Here is a 16,893-nt window from a genome sequence, read left to right on the forward strand (position 1 = left end):
GTGCAGTATTTCAGTGTCATGCCCCACAGTGCTGTATTTAGATGTGAATGTCCAGTCCCTGCTCTGCCTGCACGTTTAGGGGATGTGTTTTAATCCTTTTTGCTGGACATTGCACTGAGAATTCAGCCACTGTGGTCCCTAAAGGCTTTGTGGAGAAACTGCCTTGGGCACAGTCTCCTGGAAATTTCATTTTCCATGTGATGCCAGATGAATAACAAGGCATTTGATGCTGGAAACCCCCAGATTTTGAAGCTGTTTTAATAAACCCTGTGTGAATGTTCTGTAGCCATCATTACTTACTGCTCCAAACGGGCAGTTTGGCAGCAGAATTTCCTTTTGTTGATTAAAAATGGTGCTAGTGAGTCTCTACCATCCTTTTTTCTCCAGTTCAGTGAGGGTCCCTGAAGACCTCTCTTTAAGAGGTTACTGAGTCAGTTTATTCATTTAATGATAATATTTTTTCAAGAATGTTGGATATTACTAATTCAGGGAAACCAAATTTAGATACAAGCTTGGTAGAAAAGGAAGTAACACACATATAAATATTCTATTTGACCTGCTTTCATTGAGTTGAAAGTTCTGCTAGTAAATTTGTTATTAAATTATGTTGAATTTATTTATAATAAATTCACATACTTGTTCTGAAGCTGGTGAAGTTACCATAGCCTGGTCTTTACGTTACTAAAGCAGATAATTTTCTTCCTTAACATTTCTCCTCTCACCTGCACCCTGCTGGGATGAAGAAAGAATTTAAAAGCTCACTGCTTTTGCCAGGGGGCTTCTTAAATTCATCTTTTTCTCTTGCTGGATTGATGGTTTGTAACTCTTATAGCCATGAGATATGTCCTGGAGCTGCTGCACTGCAAAAGACCAAGGAACTGCAGGAGTGTCTCAGTATCTCTTTACCTGTAAATTAATTTTTTTTATGCCTCAAGGCCATGATGCATTGGAGTTCCCTCTCTCTTCCATATCATAGCAAATTGGGTTTTACATTTGTGCAGTGTCTGATGTTAAGTAGCAGGATTTTCACTGGAATTGCTTCTACTGCTACAGAAATGAATTCATTTCAGGGCAGGACATTTCTCTGCTAAGCAGAAACCTGCACTAAACACGTGGCTAGAAGCAGCCAAGGCAAGCCCTGTATCCATTTGTGGTTGCAGGTGGTATATAAAAAGAAGTGATTATGGTAATTAGCCCAGCTGGAATTTGCCCACAGCTCTGTGGGTACCTTGTAAACACTGCAAAAATGCCAGACAATCTTAACAGCCCTTTTGTCTGCTCTCCTTTGTGTAGGTAGCCATTTGCACAAAACCCTTTCCACCAGCACTTTGGTGGGGTTACACCTGTAGCAGTAAAAATTCCTCCTGGTATCCTGCCAGTCAAGCCCACTGCAGCATCCTGGGCTTTTCAGGAATCTCAGTGTTGGGCTGGGTGCTCTGAGAGAGCTGCCTGTGAAAAAAGAGGAATAATCTTAACGTGGTATATCCAACCCTTGAGCTGGGAGTGAGAATGTGGCACGTTTTGAGTGCCTGGATGTTATTTCACACAGTTCTCAGCAAGGAAGCTGTGCCTGGAAAATCCTGGCTGCCCAAGAAACCCTGAAAATATTTGGGATGAGTGTGGTACGTGTTTTGGAGCAGAGCTGTGTGGCTCTGTGGTCTGTATCCCAGCCCCTTGTCACTGAGGAGACCCTTAGAGTCAGGAGAATGTCCTGCTGTGCTCCAGGCCCTTCCACTCCAGTGGAGACAGAGCATTTGTTACAGGCAGTTTTGCATCTGGTCTCTTGATTAATGGACTTGTCTTTTGCAGCCTATTTTGACTCTGACACCGCTTTCTGCTCCACAGATGCTTTGCTGATGTTGAAGAAAATTTGCCTTGCTTGATACAGACCAGATCCTGGAATTTACTTCCAAACCTGAAGTAACAATTTTTAACTTGAAACGCTTTTTCCCCAGGAGTCATTTCTCCAGAATCTTTCCCTTATTTGGTGCCTCCTTCACAGCTGGGGCTGATGCTCAGGTGCCAAAGCTCTGTGCACTCCTTGCCCAGAGCCAAACGGGTTCAAGCACAGCAGCTCCACTTCCCAGCCCTGATCATGGCATTCCTGTTCCTGTGCTCTCTGGTGGCATTTCCAGCATTGCTGGGGTGGGGGACACCATTTTCAACGAGCTGGAGGTTAAATTTTGCTTTTTTCTGTGCTGGCTCTGAACCTTTCCTGAGGCTGCCCGAGCAGTTCCGTGTTGCTGTCAGGCTGTGCTCCCCACGGCCTTGAGGAGATTTGAGCTGGCTGTTCAGCCCTGTTGCTATCTCTGCTCTTTTAGCTGCTCCATGAGAAGTTGTTAGTCACTGTTGATTCCTTCCATGGCAACAAATCCAGTTGGGTTGGCGGCGAGGTGTGTGAATGCTCCCCAAGCAGCACTGGGCAGCTTCCTCTGGTGAGGTTGCCTCTTCCCAGGTGGATTTAGTCTGTCTGCACATGCTGACTCATGACAGCTGAAACAGCTGTTTTCAGCTTCAGGCACTACTGTGTGCAGGGACCCCTTCTTCTTCTTGACAGCTGGTTTGTTTTTATAACTAATGCCTCCACTATATGCTCATAACTTCCATATCGGTGATGCCCGCTTTTCAGCTGGAAGGGCCAAAATCCAGTTTTTGACATGGTTTTGTTGTTGTGTAAGCTTTTCTTGATGGGCTTTTCCCAAGTGAGCATCTTGGACGATCCAAATTTGGTTTCCTGCCCCAAGGAGCAGCATTGCCCACAAAGGGCAGCAATATCAGTGTATTGGGAGTCCTGGTCTGGCATCCTGATATCAGCATGAGGATCATTTTTTGGGCAATCTTTGGAGGGGGCTGCTTTGGAGCTACACAATCAATGAGAAGAAGGCAGTAAGGTGTTGTAGGTAGCACTGTCAGGGTAGTGAGCATGCTGGCAATGCTTTTGGGAAGTTTTCCTCTCCAGCATGTGAATGCAGAGCAGCAGGTGACAGAACTTCCTCCTCTGTGCCAGGCCAGGTCGCTGTTTCCTCTCCCCATGAGAAGCTGAGTTTGATGGGAGGAGCTGGGAGGGCTCCCTGAGGCTGAGGGACAGGTGAGTCAGTAGGGAAACAGTCATCCAGAGAAAAGCCCAGTCAAAGCAGCCCCATGGCCTTAGCATGAACCCGAAGATGAAAGGTCTAAAGTTGAGTGATGAGCTTGTCAAAACCTTGAGGCTGTGGGAGAAAAAGTGGTGAAAGAAGTGTGAGGTGCCTGCTTGAGATGCCACAGTGCTGGGGCACACAGGGCTCTGCCTGGGCTTGCTGAGGTTGTGATTTAAGTTGGCAAGAAGAATGAAGCATGCTTCATTCCTAGAGGCAGGTATTACATTTCCTTAAAAACAATTATAAGTAAGCACTTATCTCTGTCCCAGTTCTGTACTGGTTGCTGGGGAGAGTGACTGGATAGTCCTTGGGATTGTAAGTGAAAAGGCTGAGTGTGAAACTTGCCCTGAGAAAATGGGGGTGAACCAATGTCCTGACAAGCCCTCCTGGAGCTGGGTGTCTGTGGGTACACTCTGGGCATGTCTCTGCTGGGTGTCACTTTCCATTCAAGGTGGGAAATTTTGGTTTTCCCCTGCTGCCAGTAAAGTGTGTGGATTGCAGCACACTGCTGGGGCTGTGGGTGGAATGTGGGCCTTGCAGGAAAATTTCTGCCCCAATTTCTTCTTTTCCCCACCTGCAGCCTGCCTGTGAGTGTTGCTGTCTGGTAGAGATGGGTCAGGCTATGAGCTCCTTCTCTTTTCCATATCCCCCTGAAAGGATGCAGAGCATGGACCCCCTCCTCCAGCTTTGCACAGGGTCTTGCTGTGGGGCAGAGCACTGCCCACTACTGCACCAAGGCTCTTGCACTGAGCTGGGGGCTGTGATTCCTTAGATTCCTTAGGCTGTGTCTGTCAGGATCTCACCCAGAGCTGGTCACAAACCAGCTTTTTGCTTCTGCAAGCTGCTGCTGAAAAAAAAAAAAAGGACCTTCAAGCTCTCAATTATCAGTGTCCTAAGGTGAAGAATCAGCTATATTCAAACTTCACTGGCAGAATGAGTAAGGGCTTTGCTGAGCTGTCCCAGTATTCCCCAGTCTCTTCTGGATTCCATCTGCAGAGTTAATAAAATGGTGGCAAATCAAGTTGAGTTCTAGTGGAAAGGGCTCTTTAGGGCAGCAGTAAAATAGTGAGTAAGCAAGAACCCCTTGCTGCGGGGGCCAGTTTAATTGGTCTGGCTTGTTTTATGAGACAGGTTTTATGTTGGAACTCGCACATGGCCCGGGAGGACTCTGCAGCAGGGCATCATTCTCCTGCATGGATCCTCCGGGAGCGCAGCCGGGTTAATTACACCTCACTGGAGCTGCAGAGCAGCTGGCATCAGTCATGCCTGGAGCCCAGGGGCTCAGCAAATGGGGCTGGGAGGTGGCACCAGGGATGCCAGTGACAACTGACCCCTGTCCCCTGCAGCCAGGCCTGGCAGAGAGCTCAGGAGGCACTGGTCAGTGCCCTGTGTCCGCTGGCATGTGCCCAGCTCTTGGCTGGGCACTGCCACAGCCCTGCCAGGTCATCTTCCCCCTGTGAGTGGAAGTGGGGGAGTTGAAGCTGTAAAAGCCCTGGGTGGGTTGGAGCAGTGTGGTGGTGCTCTGGGTTGCTCCTGGTCAGTGTCTCCCTCACAGCACTCGGGTTCTGGCTTTTCTCAGCGCGCTGAGGCTGTGCAGGCACAGCCAGAGAGGAAAATCTCCTGCTCTGGGGAAGGTAAAAGCGAGGCCAGTCCAGTCCTGCTGGGACACAGCCACCCCCAGGCCAGGCTGAGGGAGTGCTGAGCTGTCCTCAGAGCCCTGGAGATAAGGACTGGGAAAGCCCAGAGCTGTGCTGAGCGGGCTGAGGTGGCCTGGAGCAGGAGTAAGTAATTATTCAAGTCAGGTTTTGGAATCAGGGGACCAAAACAGGGCAGGAAGCTGCCTTCACACCGTGTGCTACAGCCAGCTCCCCTGTATTCTCTTAGCTCCATGTCCACAGAATCATGGAGTGATTTGGGTAGGAAGGGACATCTAGTTCCAACCCCCCCAGCCATGGGCAGGGACAGCTTGCACTAGAGCAGATTGCTCAGAGCCCTATCCAACCTGGCTTTGAACACTTCCAGGAATGGGGCATCCACAGTTTCTCTGAGCAGTTCAGTAGCTGTTCAAAATGCAGGGTCAGAGGCTCTGCTGGCACATCTCAACACTGTCTCTAACACCAGATAAATGAGGGGGTGCAGCATCACCCCAATTCTCCCTTGCTTCTGGAAGCTGCTCCTGGCAGGGCATAAACAAGTGTGAGTGCTGCTGCTGAGCTCTGTGTGCTGGCTGCTCTGCAGAAAAGTGCTGGGGAGGACATCCTGCTCCCTCTCTGCCTTGTCCAGCTGCTGCTGTGCCCCTGACACAGTGGGGAGCACAGAACAAGCTGCTGCTGCTGGTTGTGGGATGGTGTTTTTCCATCAGTGGGGGTGCTAGTGGGAAATGCTGCCTTTGGAGACTCCTTTTGCAGTGCCCCTTAGGCTGTGCTAAGTTTTGATTTGGTGAGACAGTGGGAAGGAGAGCTTTGCCTAAGGTGTCTGGGGTGCAAGTACCAGGTTTGGGGGTGCAGGTGTTGGGTTTGGGGTGCCCAGGGTGTGGGGTTTGGGGCTGCAGGGGTGCAACAGCTCTGTGAGGATCCCAGGACCCGGCAGAGGGTGCTGTGTCTCCACCGCCTCTCCCAGCTCCCGTTCCAGCTCCAGCTGTTTGGCACTTGCCTCTGCCTCTGTGCATGATGTTTGTAAGAGTTTGGGCATGTCCATTTGGTTCCCATCTCCAGTGCCACCCCCAGCATCCAGGCCAGGTTCTTCTGTCACTGGGGACATTCTTAATTCACAGGAAATAGGAGAGAGTTTAATTGTTTTCTCCTCTCTTTTTTTTTTTTTTCTTTTTTTTTTTTTTTCCCATGCAGCTGAACAAAAGGTTCATCCTCAGTTTTCTCCATGCCCATGGGAAGCTGTTTACCAGGATTGGGTAAGTGTGCAGGATGTTTATTTTATTTTCCTACATTACAAGTCTTTTTGGAATTTAATATTGTTAGCAACTAAGCTGTGTTTGGAGCTGAGGGCACAGGGTGTGAATTCTTGCAGGCCTGGCCTCCTGGTTCTTATTCTCCTTACCCGCCCTCCAATCCACACTGGTTGGAGCTTGGGCTCTTCCTTTCCCCCACCTCAAAGCCCATTCCTGCCCATGCACCAGGACCCTCTGGCAGGAGCTGAGCTCAGATGGTTCACACACACAGGAGGGTCCAGAGGCTGTTTTCTCTCTCTCCCATCACCTTGAATTTCTGTGTTTAACCCCCTCTCTTCCATTGCCCTCATGCAGTGCAGAGGTGGCTCCTGGGGCTCTCAGTGGCTGCTGCCTGTGAGGATCACAAAGCCATTGAGGCAGATCCATGTGGTGGCTGAAAGCTGCCCTCCAGGGCATGGCAAAACAGGCCTTGCTCTTCATCTCCTCGCTGCCATTTTGGTGAAAGCCCCATAACTGAGAATTCCCTGGCTGTGGGAACTGCTTTGTACAGAGTGCCCTTGGCAGAGACTGTCAGAAATGGGTTTCAAGTAATTGAACAGCTCCCCTTGAAGCAAAGCAAGCCTGATCCTGGCCTGGGCAGAGATCCCAGCCCAGGGGACACCCTTATGACCCTGAGGGCAAAGCTCAGCCTTGCAGCTGATGGGCTTCCCATGGAGCTGCCTCTGCTCCAGGTCCAGACTGGCCCTTGCTGTGTAGGAGCAGCTGGTGAGGAGAGACCCCATGTGGGTCTCTGGCAGTGGTGGTCTCTGACTGAGCCTGCCAGTGCCTTGGAAGCAGCCAGAGTCTCCTGAGCCCTGTTGGCTCCTTCCTTCTCCTGTGGAGCTGCTGGCTGCAAGTCACAGGGCTGAGAAACCTTTTCCAGGCCATGTGGGTGCAGAGTGACAGCTTGTCCCTGCTGGGAGCAGCTCAGATCCTGCCACACAGCAGCACCTCAGCACTTGCAGTGGTGACCACTCAGGAGGGGCACTTTGGACCCTTCCCAAAAATCAGGGAAGCAGAGGCTGCTGACATGGAGATCCAAATATCTGAGGGTCACTGCTGATCTCTCCCTGAATCACAGCGCGCTGATTATCCCCTCATGGGCACCAGGCTGAGGCAGAGCTGGGTGTCCTCCTGCCTGCAGGAAAAGAGGAGGAGAGCTGCCAGAGGCCATGGAAGGTTTGGGAAGTGCAGGGTGTGTGCAGGAGGGCAGAGCATCCGGGGAGCTGCTGGTGCCGGCGCTGTGGGGCCGCGCTCGCGGCCGAGCTCCGGTTGGACGGATGCCAGCAGGGGATTAATGGGGATGTAGCAGAGATCAGTTGCACATTTGGCTCCTGAGACTTTTGTGAAATTAAGATGCAGCGTTTCAGGCAGTTGCTTCCCAGGACAGTCATTTAGAAAACCCAAGTATGTTTAATGGTAGGTACAATATGCCCTGAAGTACTTAGAAGGGAACTAGAAAGTAATACCATGACACAGGAAGAGAAAATCGTCCAGCCCTGCTAAACAGCTTCCGTGCTTAAAATAGGTAAAAGGTGAGGGATAGCCAAGTCCTTTTTGGGCAGGATCTTTAGTGATTTGTCTGGAAAAAATATGGAAAAGATGATGTTGTCCTAATTGGACTCTTGCTCCTAAAACCACAGGTAAGCAATTTATTAAAAGCTTCCGCTCGGCTCCTGACCTGCTGGTTCTGAGCTCAGTGGGGTTACTGCATGCTGTTCCAGATGTGCTGTGGTATCAAAGCACAGGTGGTGGAGCTGAGGAAGCCCTCACTCCTTCTTGTTATTCCATGGCAGTAATCTTCATCTTCTTAGTAACAACCCATCCTGCAAAGGGCTCCTCCATCCCCAGAGTGCTGTCTGCCCTAGGAGGATGTTGCTAAATACACTGGATGTGGTCTGAGATTTCTCAAAATTAGGAAGTCTTTAGAAGCAATCAGTTTGCTCTAATTCTCTGGCTGTGCCCCAAATCCAGGGAAGTTGCCTTTTGCAGGAAAAGCAGTGCATTTGCACTGACAGAGCTGCTCCATTCTGCACAGCTACAAAGTACAAGGAGACTGTTTGTTCCAGCCCATGATTTTGGGAAGGTAACAGAGACTTTGAGCTGCTCCAGCAAACAGTGCCCAGGGGGAGGGTGCCCTGCTGGTAGGCAGACCTGGGTGGTGAAAAGCACTCATGAAATATAGCTAAGAAGAAAACCATCTCTGTCTTTAAAAATAAAGCTGTCACTGTCCTGAAGTCTGTTGGGGAAGCCCAGCAGAATTGCCCATGTGGGTTACCAGAAGTGGCTCATTCATCTAGCCTGTGGTAATATCACAAGATCTGAATCTCTTGGGGGGAAGATAGAGGAAATTGCTATGGAGGCCCCCAAGGTCGCCTGCTCCAGCTCCAGATGCTTCACCCTCTGTGGGTTTTGGCCCCCTCACACCCATGTGGGCACTTGATAATGTCACTGATAACTGTTGTGGGCACTTTCTGGAAGATACTCAGTCTGCTGGGTCTGGCTGTGGCTTTTTCTAGTGTAGGAACAAGAATCAATACAGCAAACTCTGCAGAAGAGGCAGTGGGACTGGAGGACCTCCCCCCTCAGTAGTTCCCAAGGTTTTGGGCAGCTCCTGGGTTATAAAATTGTCTTCATAGGATACCAGGTGAGGACTGCTGTGGGCAACCTCAGTAGTTTTTGGGGTTTGACTGTGCTCTTTGCAATAATTTCAATTTTTCACCCCAGCTGGGAGGTTGCTGAGGATCCAACAGCTTTGATAAGTGACCTCAGCTGATTCCCTCAGCGATGAAGAGCAGGATAAAGGTGTCAGATTTCCGTGGGCGCCTGTGAGTGGTGTTGAAAGCTCACCCCATCCCCAGGCGTGGCCCCTGCTGTGTCCTGACGCGCGACAGCGGCGCTGCGGCTGCAGGGACCCGCTCCAGCTTTGACACTGTCAGCAGCTCCACCAGTCAGAGAGTCCCTGTCCTGTGGGGCTCGAAGTGATGAAGTTTAGGGGCTCAATCACAGTTCTGAGCAGTGTGTAGCCTGGGGGAGACAGGGCTCGGTGCCATGGGATCCGATGTTGCAGCGAGGAGTTCTGGAGGCAGCACGCTCTGGCCAGCGTTCAATGCACTGGGATTGCCACATCCGCAATGTGGCACCAGTGTGTGCATTTTGCTGCAGCCTTGGGAGTCCCATGGGCTGCTCCTAGTCCAAGTGAGCTGCTGGCCCCTTGGCACCTCTCCCAGATTGGTAGAAGTCAGTAGAAAAAAATGGTTGGTCAGAAATGACTCATAAAGGCCGTGTTTTCCTGCCAAGAGAATGCTGCCTGTCGGTCACAGAGCAATCCCTCACTGCCTTGTATAAGGAAGCAGCCTGCACCTTCATTCCCCACAGCTCCTGGCTGGGAGACATCCCCCCAGGGATTCCCCCTTCCCCAGGAGATGTGACATGAGCCATGCCCATCTCCCAGCCCACATCTCAGGGCACAGCCTGCTCTCTACAGCCTCTCTCTCTCTGTCTGCAGGATGGAGACTTTCCCTGCTGTGGCCGAGGAGGTCCTGAGGGAGTTCCAGGTGCTGCTGCAGCACAGCCCCCCTCCCATCGGAAGCACCCGCATGCTCCAGCTCGTGGCCATCAACATGTTTGCAGTGTACAACTCCCAGCCCAAAGGTACCACGTGCTGCTGGAGGGGAAACTGGATGGGGATCAGCCACTCCCCATGTGGAGAAGGGTGGGGGACACACCAGATGGGGAGGTGGGAGTGGTGCTTGGATGCCTGTGGGTGTCAACACAAAGGGACCTTGGCTGGGCCTTTGGAGCTGGCTGAGGTGTCTGAGCAGTGAGGAGGCATTGCATGCCCCTGGAGCCTGAGTCATCAGCACAGAAGGAAGACTCTGCTTCATGGCTCTGCCTTCCCAGCATTTAAGCTGGGCCTTGCTCAGTGCCTGTGCTGTCATCAGATAGGCTGGGACAGTCTGAGAGCTCAGCTGTGGCTGCCTGTGTCCATGCAGGTTGGTGGGGGATGTGATGCCACTCTCAGGTTGGAGCCTGTGTCCCGTGTTCATGCAGAGAACAACACAGATCTGATGTTAATTACTCTCCTCCTCTCACTTCCTCCATCCACCCAACAACCTGGATGGTTGCTATCATCAAAAAGTTTAATATATGGGGCAACAGAGATGCCACCAAACCAGAGCCTCTTCCCTGAGTTTAAAATGATGCTTCCAGGGATTGTATTTTTCCCTGTGTCCCCTCCAACACACACTCAGCAGCAGGTACCCAGGTCTGCCTGAGCCGTGAGTTTGGGAGCAGAGATAGGGCTGCTCTCCCTGGGTGGGATAAAGCAGTGTTTCACATCCTGATGCCTTGGGATTTAGATCCCAAAGATGAAGGCCTCCAGCTGATGGATTTCAGCTAAGGCCAGCACGTGGGCGATCAGGCTGAGCCCCAGAGAGCTGCTGCTGGAAGATCCCTCCCTCGTGAGCCAGTTGGCCACTGGTCAGGCTGGTGGTCAGTGGCCAAGATCAGCTGATGGAGCAAACCAGCACTGACCAGAGGGCTGGGAAGTGGCTCCTGTGTGCTGTGCCTGCCTTGCAAGCACTCTCCTCTCCTGAAGGGAGCTGTCAGTCCCCCTGGCGAGGCAGCCATGCCCTCCTGCCTGCCAGATGCCAGCCAACAATGGCGTGTTTATCTTTGAGCTGCAAAGTACTTTGTGATTATAAGCAAATGCCTCTGCGTGACAGTAATTATTATATTCATAATATTAATAATACCCCTGGTAGGTGAATTAATAGTGGTGTCTGTGCCACAGACAGAAGCGGGTGGGAGGAGAGGATGAGATTTGTCTGGGATGGATGGCAAGCCCCTGTGGCAGAGCTGGAAGCAATCCCAGCTCTCAAACCACTGGGCTGTGCTCGTCCATCCATAGCTGAGTTGTGGATGTGTGTGAGTGGCAGAGGGAGTGCTTTTTATCTCATGAAAAATAAGTATTCTCTGAGTTTTCTGCCTCCTGTGTGGGTAGCTGCCAGCTGCTCCCAGCTTTTGGATCTCTGGAGAAAGCAAACCTGTTCCTGCCGGGGCGTGCGGAGCAGGTGGCAGTGCTGGTGGAATGCCTGCAGGTCGGATGGCACCACAGCTGCCATCTGATGCCAAGGGCCCTTCAGGGATTTCCCTGAGGGCTCTTTGCTCTGGTGACCCTGAAATATCTCTGAGAGTGTTGTTGGCAAAGCAAACCCTGCTGTCAGCACAAATGCCCTGGTGGTCCCGGGGCGCTGGCACAGCACAGGTTGGGCTCGCTGCCGACGCTGCCATACTGGGAAGAGCTGGGTGCAGATGGAAATCAAAAGCAGAACAGCAAAGGGTCTGGAGTTTAGAAGGAAGGCAGGAATGTTGGAATGGTTATGGAGTGCCCTCCCCAGCGTGTGGGCTGCTGCGGGCAGAGCCCGGCGGGAGCGCGGCAGGAACGCTGTCGGGAAGGTGCAGGCTCCCATTTCCCAGCACATGAGTCACCTCCCTGTGCTGCAGCAGCAGGGGCAGCAGCGGGAGCCAGGGGGCTGAGCCACCCCTGTGGGCCTGTGGGAAGCTGGCGGGAGGCAGGGAGCAGTCCCACCCTGCCTGCATCCCAAATTGCCAGGAAGCGTTGCTGGGGAGCCGGCTGTAGTCAGAGCTTGGCCGTGTCCACTCCTCAGAGCTGGATCTAACTTTGTAGTTGGACCAAACAGCCTCTGGAGATCTCCTCCTACTGAAATCCTCCTGCAAATCTGGGAGCAGAGCGTTGCTGTGTCCTTCCCATCACAGGGGCCTGACGCTCAGTTTGCAGCAGCTGCAGATCTGTGGGTTTGGGACTCTCTTCCCTGCTGTCCAGGGGTGTTCCCTTCAGGGAGAGCTGCTCCCTCCCTTCCCTGCTTTTTTATTTCCAGCTACTCCTGAGAAACTTGTGAATGTGCTTGTTGCTCCATGTTTGGTGTGTTACAAATCCCTGGTGCTGGCAGTCATGATGTGGTGTCACTGGCAAACCATTTGCAATGTGGGGAATTCTATGAAATTCTTAACCCCTGAATAAGAACTTCTAAGTAAAGAGTCAGGTATTAAGAAAAAGGAAACTTAACAACTAAATGCTCTGTTAAGCACCTGTCCTCCCTCTTCTTCAGGCTTACACCAATCACAATCCTGCCCCATCTCAGCCTCAGTTTCTCTCATTTTTGGGTTGTGCTCTGTCTGTCCCAGACCTTCAGTGAGGCAATGGGCAGCACAGGAGGTCAGGACTCATTCAGGACAGTTTGTATCTGCTGCTCTTTGCTTTTTTACTCCTGTTCTTTTCCTGTGGTATGTATGGCCGTGACCCCTCAGGGGTGCCCCTGTCCTGGCACGTGTCCCCCTCTGGGATTTGTGACATGTCCTCCTTGTCTCTGCTCCCAGCCACTGCCACTTTTTCATAAACCAACCAACCGCAAGGTCACCGTGTGCTTTTCTGACAGGGTGACTTTTTTTGTGCCGTGTTGAAACTGGTTTCCAAAGCAGCCAGCTGTGAGCAGCACGTGGCATTTCACATCCTCCTCCCCTGCTGGGGTTACCTGAACCCTTCAGTGGGTGCCAGGGCTCAGGTGGGCACAGGCAGGGCTCCGTGGCCCGTGCCCAGTGCAGCTGAGCTGTGCTTGTCCCCAGGGACAGCACCAGGCACGCTGGAGCTGGTCTCAGCTGCCTGTGCAGCCGGGCAGCGCTGGGAAGATCCTGGGAGATGAATTGGATCTGTTGTTTTCTCTGACAGAGGAAGCCAAAGAATTCCCACATGAAGCACATCCCCTGCTGTTCAGCATCAAACAGCGTGTTCCTGCTGTGTCCAGGGAGGCTGCAGCCAGTGAGGGTCCCACTGACCAGCTGCCTCCTGTCAGGAGCACTGCAGGTGTGAGAAGGCTTCCTGCAGGCTCAGACCCACAGGGCAAGGAGTGCCCACCCAGGGCAGGGAGGCAGAGAGAGGTGGCCACTCTGTATAGCAGAGATTTGCAGTTCCTGGTGCTTTCCAGGATGGGACATGGGTTACTAACCAGTGTTTAGGGCCATGCTGGGCTCTGGCTGGGGTGGGACCATAGTGGGGTGGCCCGTTTTAACAGTTTGGTAGCCATCTGCACAACCAACTCACAGAGAAGTTTGGATCCCTTTATCCCGACCACAAACACTCCAAGAATTTTAATTTTTTTTTAATTCTGTAATTTGGGGAAATAAAACTCTGGTTTCTGAAAAGACTAATTGAAGCCGTGCTTGCGGCAGGGGCATCTCGGTGAGTGGAGAGAGAGAAACCCCCTCCCAGCCCATCTGTGCCCAATTTACTCCAATCTGGCCTCTCTGAGGCTTTTTTCTTTCTCTCTCTCTTTAATAATTTGTTTTATAATTCCTGGAATCAAACCCATCTCAGACACACTGTTTTATTTTACTGTATTATTGGATTATACTTCCTATAAATCACTGGATGTTATTCATAGGCCACCACCAGAATAACTTCCCCTCTCCCCCCAAGCCCCCCCTTGACGGCCCCGCATTCCAAACAAGCGCACACCAAGCTGGGGGTGCAGCAGCACGGGGCACCCTAGAGACACTTCCCGGAAATCCCAGCAAATTTGCCTGGCTGTGGGTGTGAAGCATCAGGCTGCAGCACCTGGATGCCTTCTGGCACTCTGGGCCGGTCAGGCTGTGCCGTGTGGAGGTTGTTAGGAGGTCGGGCTTAGGTGGAAGTGGAGAGAGGAGGGGGCTGCCATATGTGCATCCTCAGCACATGGAGGGAATGAAGTTGCATCCCCCAGGGCCGAGCAGAGTCAGGGCACAGAGGCAAGGGGAGGGTCTGGCCAAGTGCGTTGCTTTAGCTGAGAACTGGGAAGGTGGAAAAGCATGGAAAGTGATGGTTTGGGCAGGGTGACCCGTGCATAGGGCAGCTGTTCTGCCAAGGGTGATGGGCAAGGAGGAAAACCTGCTGGTTGTGCTCATGTGGGTTGTGAGGAGGGGCTCAGCGTGGCAGGGGCAGGCTGGGCTTTGCTCTGCAGACCCTGGCTCGGCCTTCTTGAGTAGAATGTGGTGAGGGTCTCTGTGCAAGGTGGTGTCATCTGAGAAACCTTGAAGGCTTGTGCAGCAAGGGAGCTTTCACAGCAGCAGTTTCAGAGAACTGTCTGTGGCTTTTGCCACCAGCGTCCTCAGGGCCGAGCAGGTCTGTGCTGCAGGGGTTGGAGAGACTCTGCCTGGCTCAGAGAGGAGCTGCTGCCACACAGCTCTGGCTGCAAGGGTTTGTTAAGGCACGTGTCCCTCCTGCTCCTTGAACATCAGCTTGAGATGTAGATCTTGCCCAAATCTTGATGCACACAAAGAAAGATCTGTGGGTCAGTGCAAATCCTCTGCAGCACTTAAGCAGGTACAGGACTTCCCATTTTCATTGGGGAGGACGGGTCAGAGCCCTGGGCTGAGGCTGTGCTGTGGGAACCAGCAGCCAACTCTGCTGCCATCCCACCCTACTCACAGCCCTGTGCCGAGCACAGCAGGTCTCGCTTTGCTGACCACACCTGCTCAGGCTTGCAGCCTGAACCCTTAAAATATCCCTAGAGATGATGCAGAGACTGCCCTCAGCAGAGCCTCAGCTCTGACCATTGCCCCAGGCTCATTTCTGCCACTCGGACCCAGCTCTGCTCAAAGAGCTACTGCAGCATCAGAAGAGCCTCAGAGGAAGCAACTTCTGATCACCTATGGCAGCCTTATCTCAGTGTCTTCTCATGAAGCTCTAACCACATCTTGTATGTCAGAGTTGACAAAAGGTGCAGGGAGTCAAGTGCACGAGAGTCCAGTTATTTTTGCCCGAGTTCAAAAATAAAGCAGTGTTGTGGGTAACTGCCTCGGTTTGGTGGAGTTTTAAAATTAGGCACAGAAGAAAGCTTAATAAACCTCAGGCTGTAAATAACAGCAGAAGCAACTTGATCTTTCCCTGTCTGGGGACTAGAGCTGAGTCCTTTTCTCTGAATTTCCCTCTCTGTGTGGTAACTACACACTTCAGCTGTGGGCTGACACCTTTGGGCTAAACAACCAGGAAGCTGATGAAGATGTCACATTGCAGGGCTGTGTCAGGGGACGCTGAGCATCTGCAGCCCTGTGCTCTGTTGAGAGCTGAGCCTGAGGTCCCTCCACCTGCCTGGGGGACTTGGTTTATAGTGCAAAGCCCACTTGATGCAGGGAGGCTGGAGTTGAGCAGTTTGACATCTGGCTTTCTCTGGGTGCTGGGCTGTGGTTGATGTACAGCACTTGTGGACGGAGGTGTGTGTGCTGAGATCTCCAGCTGCACCTGGCAGTGGCTGTGTGACTTTCCCTCTGAGACTGGGCAGTGCTGTCTTTAGAGAGGTGGTGTTAAGACATAACACTTCCCAAGGCCTTAAGTTTGGAGGAATAGGATGTTTAATTTATCCTTCCCCTCCTTTCACATTGCTGCTTGTATTTGCTTTGTGCTTGAGTGGTATTTAGGAGAGGAAACCCAGAGGAAAGCTGAGTGATTCTGGTGTCCATCTTTCCCCTTGCTGCCTGCCTTGCACTGAGGCTCCTGAGCGAGCTGGCTCTTTGATGTCACCTTGGCAAAGAGCTTTTGTACTGAGCCTGTTTTATAGTGATATCTGCCACTCCCTGTATCCACACACAACCCAGACCTTGAGATGTGTGAGTAGGAGGAAGGGTTGAAGTGGTGCAGGGAGTGATACCTGCATTGCTCATCTCAGGAGCCACACAGCTTCCTGTGCTGAGCCTCCTAAGGGACATGTACGTGTCCAGAGATGGCAGCTGACTCTCCAGGGTTTCTCCTCTGAGCCACTGGGAGTGTTGGAGGTTGGCACAGTTGCTGGGAACTGTCGGCGCCTTTCCCTTCAGGGAAGGAAGCTGTCTCGGACTTGAGACACATCAGTAAAATTCAGGTAAAATAATTCTGGCCCAGACGTGTCTTCAGAGTCTTGCTCTCGGGCTCTTGAGGCTGGTGGCAGCAATGTTTAGACCAAAGTCTTCCTTTGCTTATTCCCCTCTGTTTCCTGTTTAAAAGGCAGATTGTCACATATTTGGGGATTTATTTACCGTAATTGGAGTTATTTTCCTGGCTGCTGGCTTCTGCCCTCTGATGCAAGACTCCTTAGTGAAACGTGTGTCCAGAAAGCCATGTGACTTTTTTTTCCCCTTGCCACAAGTGCCAGCAGGAGATGCAATAATCAACGCGCTGCAGGGAATTTCCACTGGCAGTTCAGGTTTCTGAAATCTAGACGTTGGCTTGGGAGGCAAAAGATTGAGCAGGGCTTTGTGGCAAGGAAGGGGAAGGTTTCCAGCAAAATTGAGTGTTTGCTGGTGTGTCAGACTCTCCACTCCTGCCCTCCAGCTCAAGTGCAGCAAAGTCCCCACTGAGTGGTGTTGGATGAACTTGCTGGGGGCTTCTGCCTGGTCTGCCTGTCACACAAGCACATCCTTACATCTGCCCTTGAAGCTGTTCCACGAGGTGATACCGGGATCTCATTTCAGGGCAGCAAATTGAGGGGAAATGGTTTGTAAACACAAAGCCTGAGTCTGCTTTGGAGCCAAACTTCAGCAGCCCAAGCAGCAAATCAGGACAGAGTCAGTGACAGGTGAGGTGAGGTTACAGAGGCTTTGCTGTGGTTCCAAGGCATGGCCAGCTTTGCAAATGCTGAATCCATCCACTGTTTGGATGAAGGGGCAGCATTGCTGTGTAAAATGAAAGGCAGGAGGAAATGGAGCAGTGGCACACTTGTGTCTGTCTGTCCTGCTGTGGAAAAAGAAAAGAGGTGCTGAGGCAGCTGTCCCAGGTCTCTG

The 16,893-nt window shown here is 51.9% G+C and overlaps 1 protein-coding gene across 2 annotated transcripts in view; it reads left to right on the plus strand.

Annotated features, from left to right (window-relative positions):
* Window positions 1–16,893, plus strand: part of SMG6 (SMG6 nonsense mediated mRNA decay factor) — a 103,935-nt gene that overhangs the window by 17,152 nt on the left and 69,890 nt on the right. For both annotated transcript variants that reach the window (XM_079324819.1, XM_079324820.1), the window contains exons 9-10: window positions 5,984–6,045; window positions 9,590–9,735. In XM_079324819.1, the coding sequence (XP_079180945.1) occupies window positions 5,984–6,045; window positions 9,590–9,735 (208 nt within the window). The remainder of the gene's footprint in view (window positions 1–5,983; window positions 6,046–9,589; window positions 9,736–16,893) is intronic.

Source organism: Erithacus rubecula, assembly GCF_903797595.1.
Source record: "Erithacus rubecula genome assembly, chromosome: 22".
NCBI lineage: Eukaryota > Metazoa > Chordata > Aves > Passeriformes > Muscicapidae > Erithacus > Erithacus rubecula.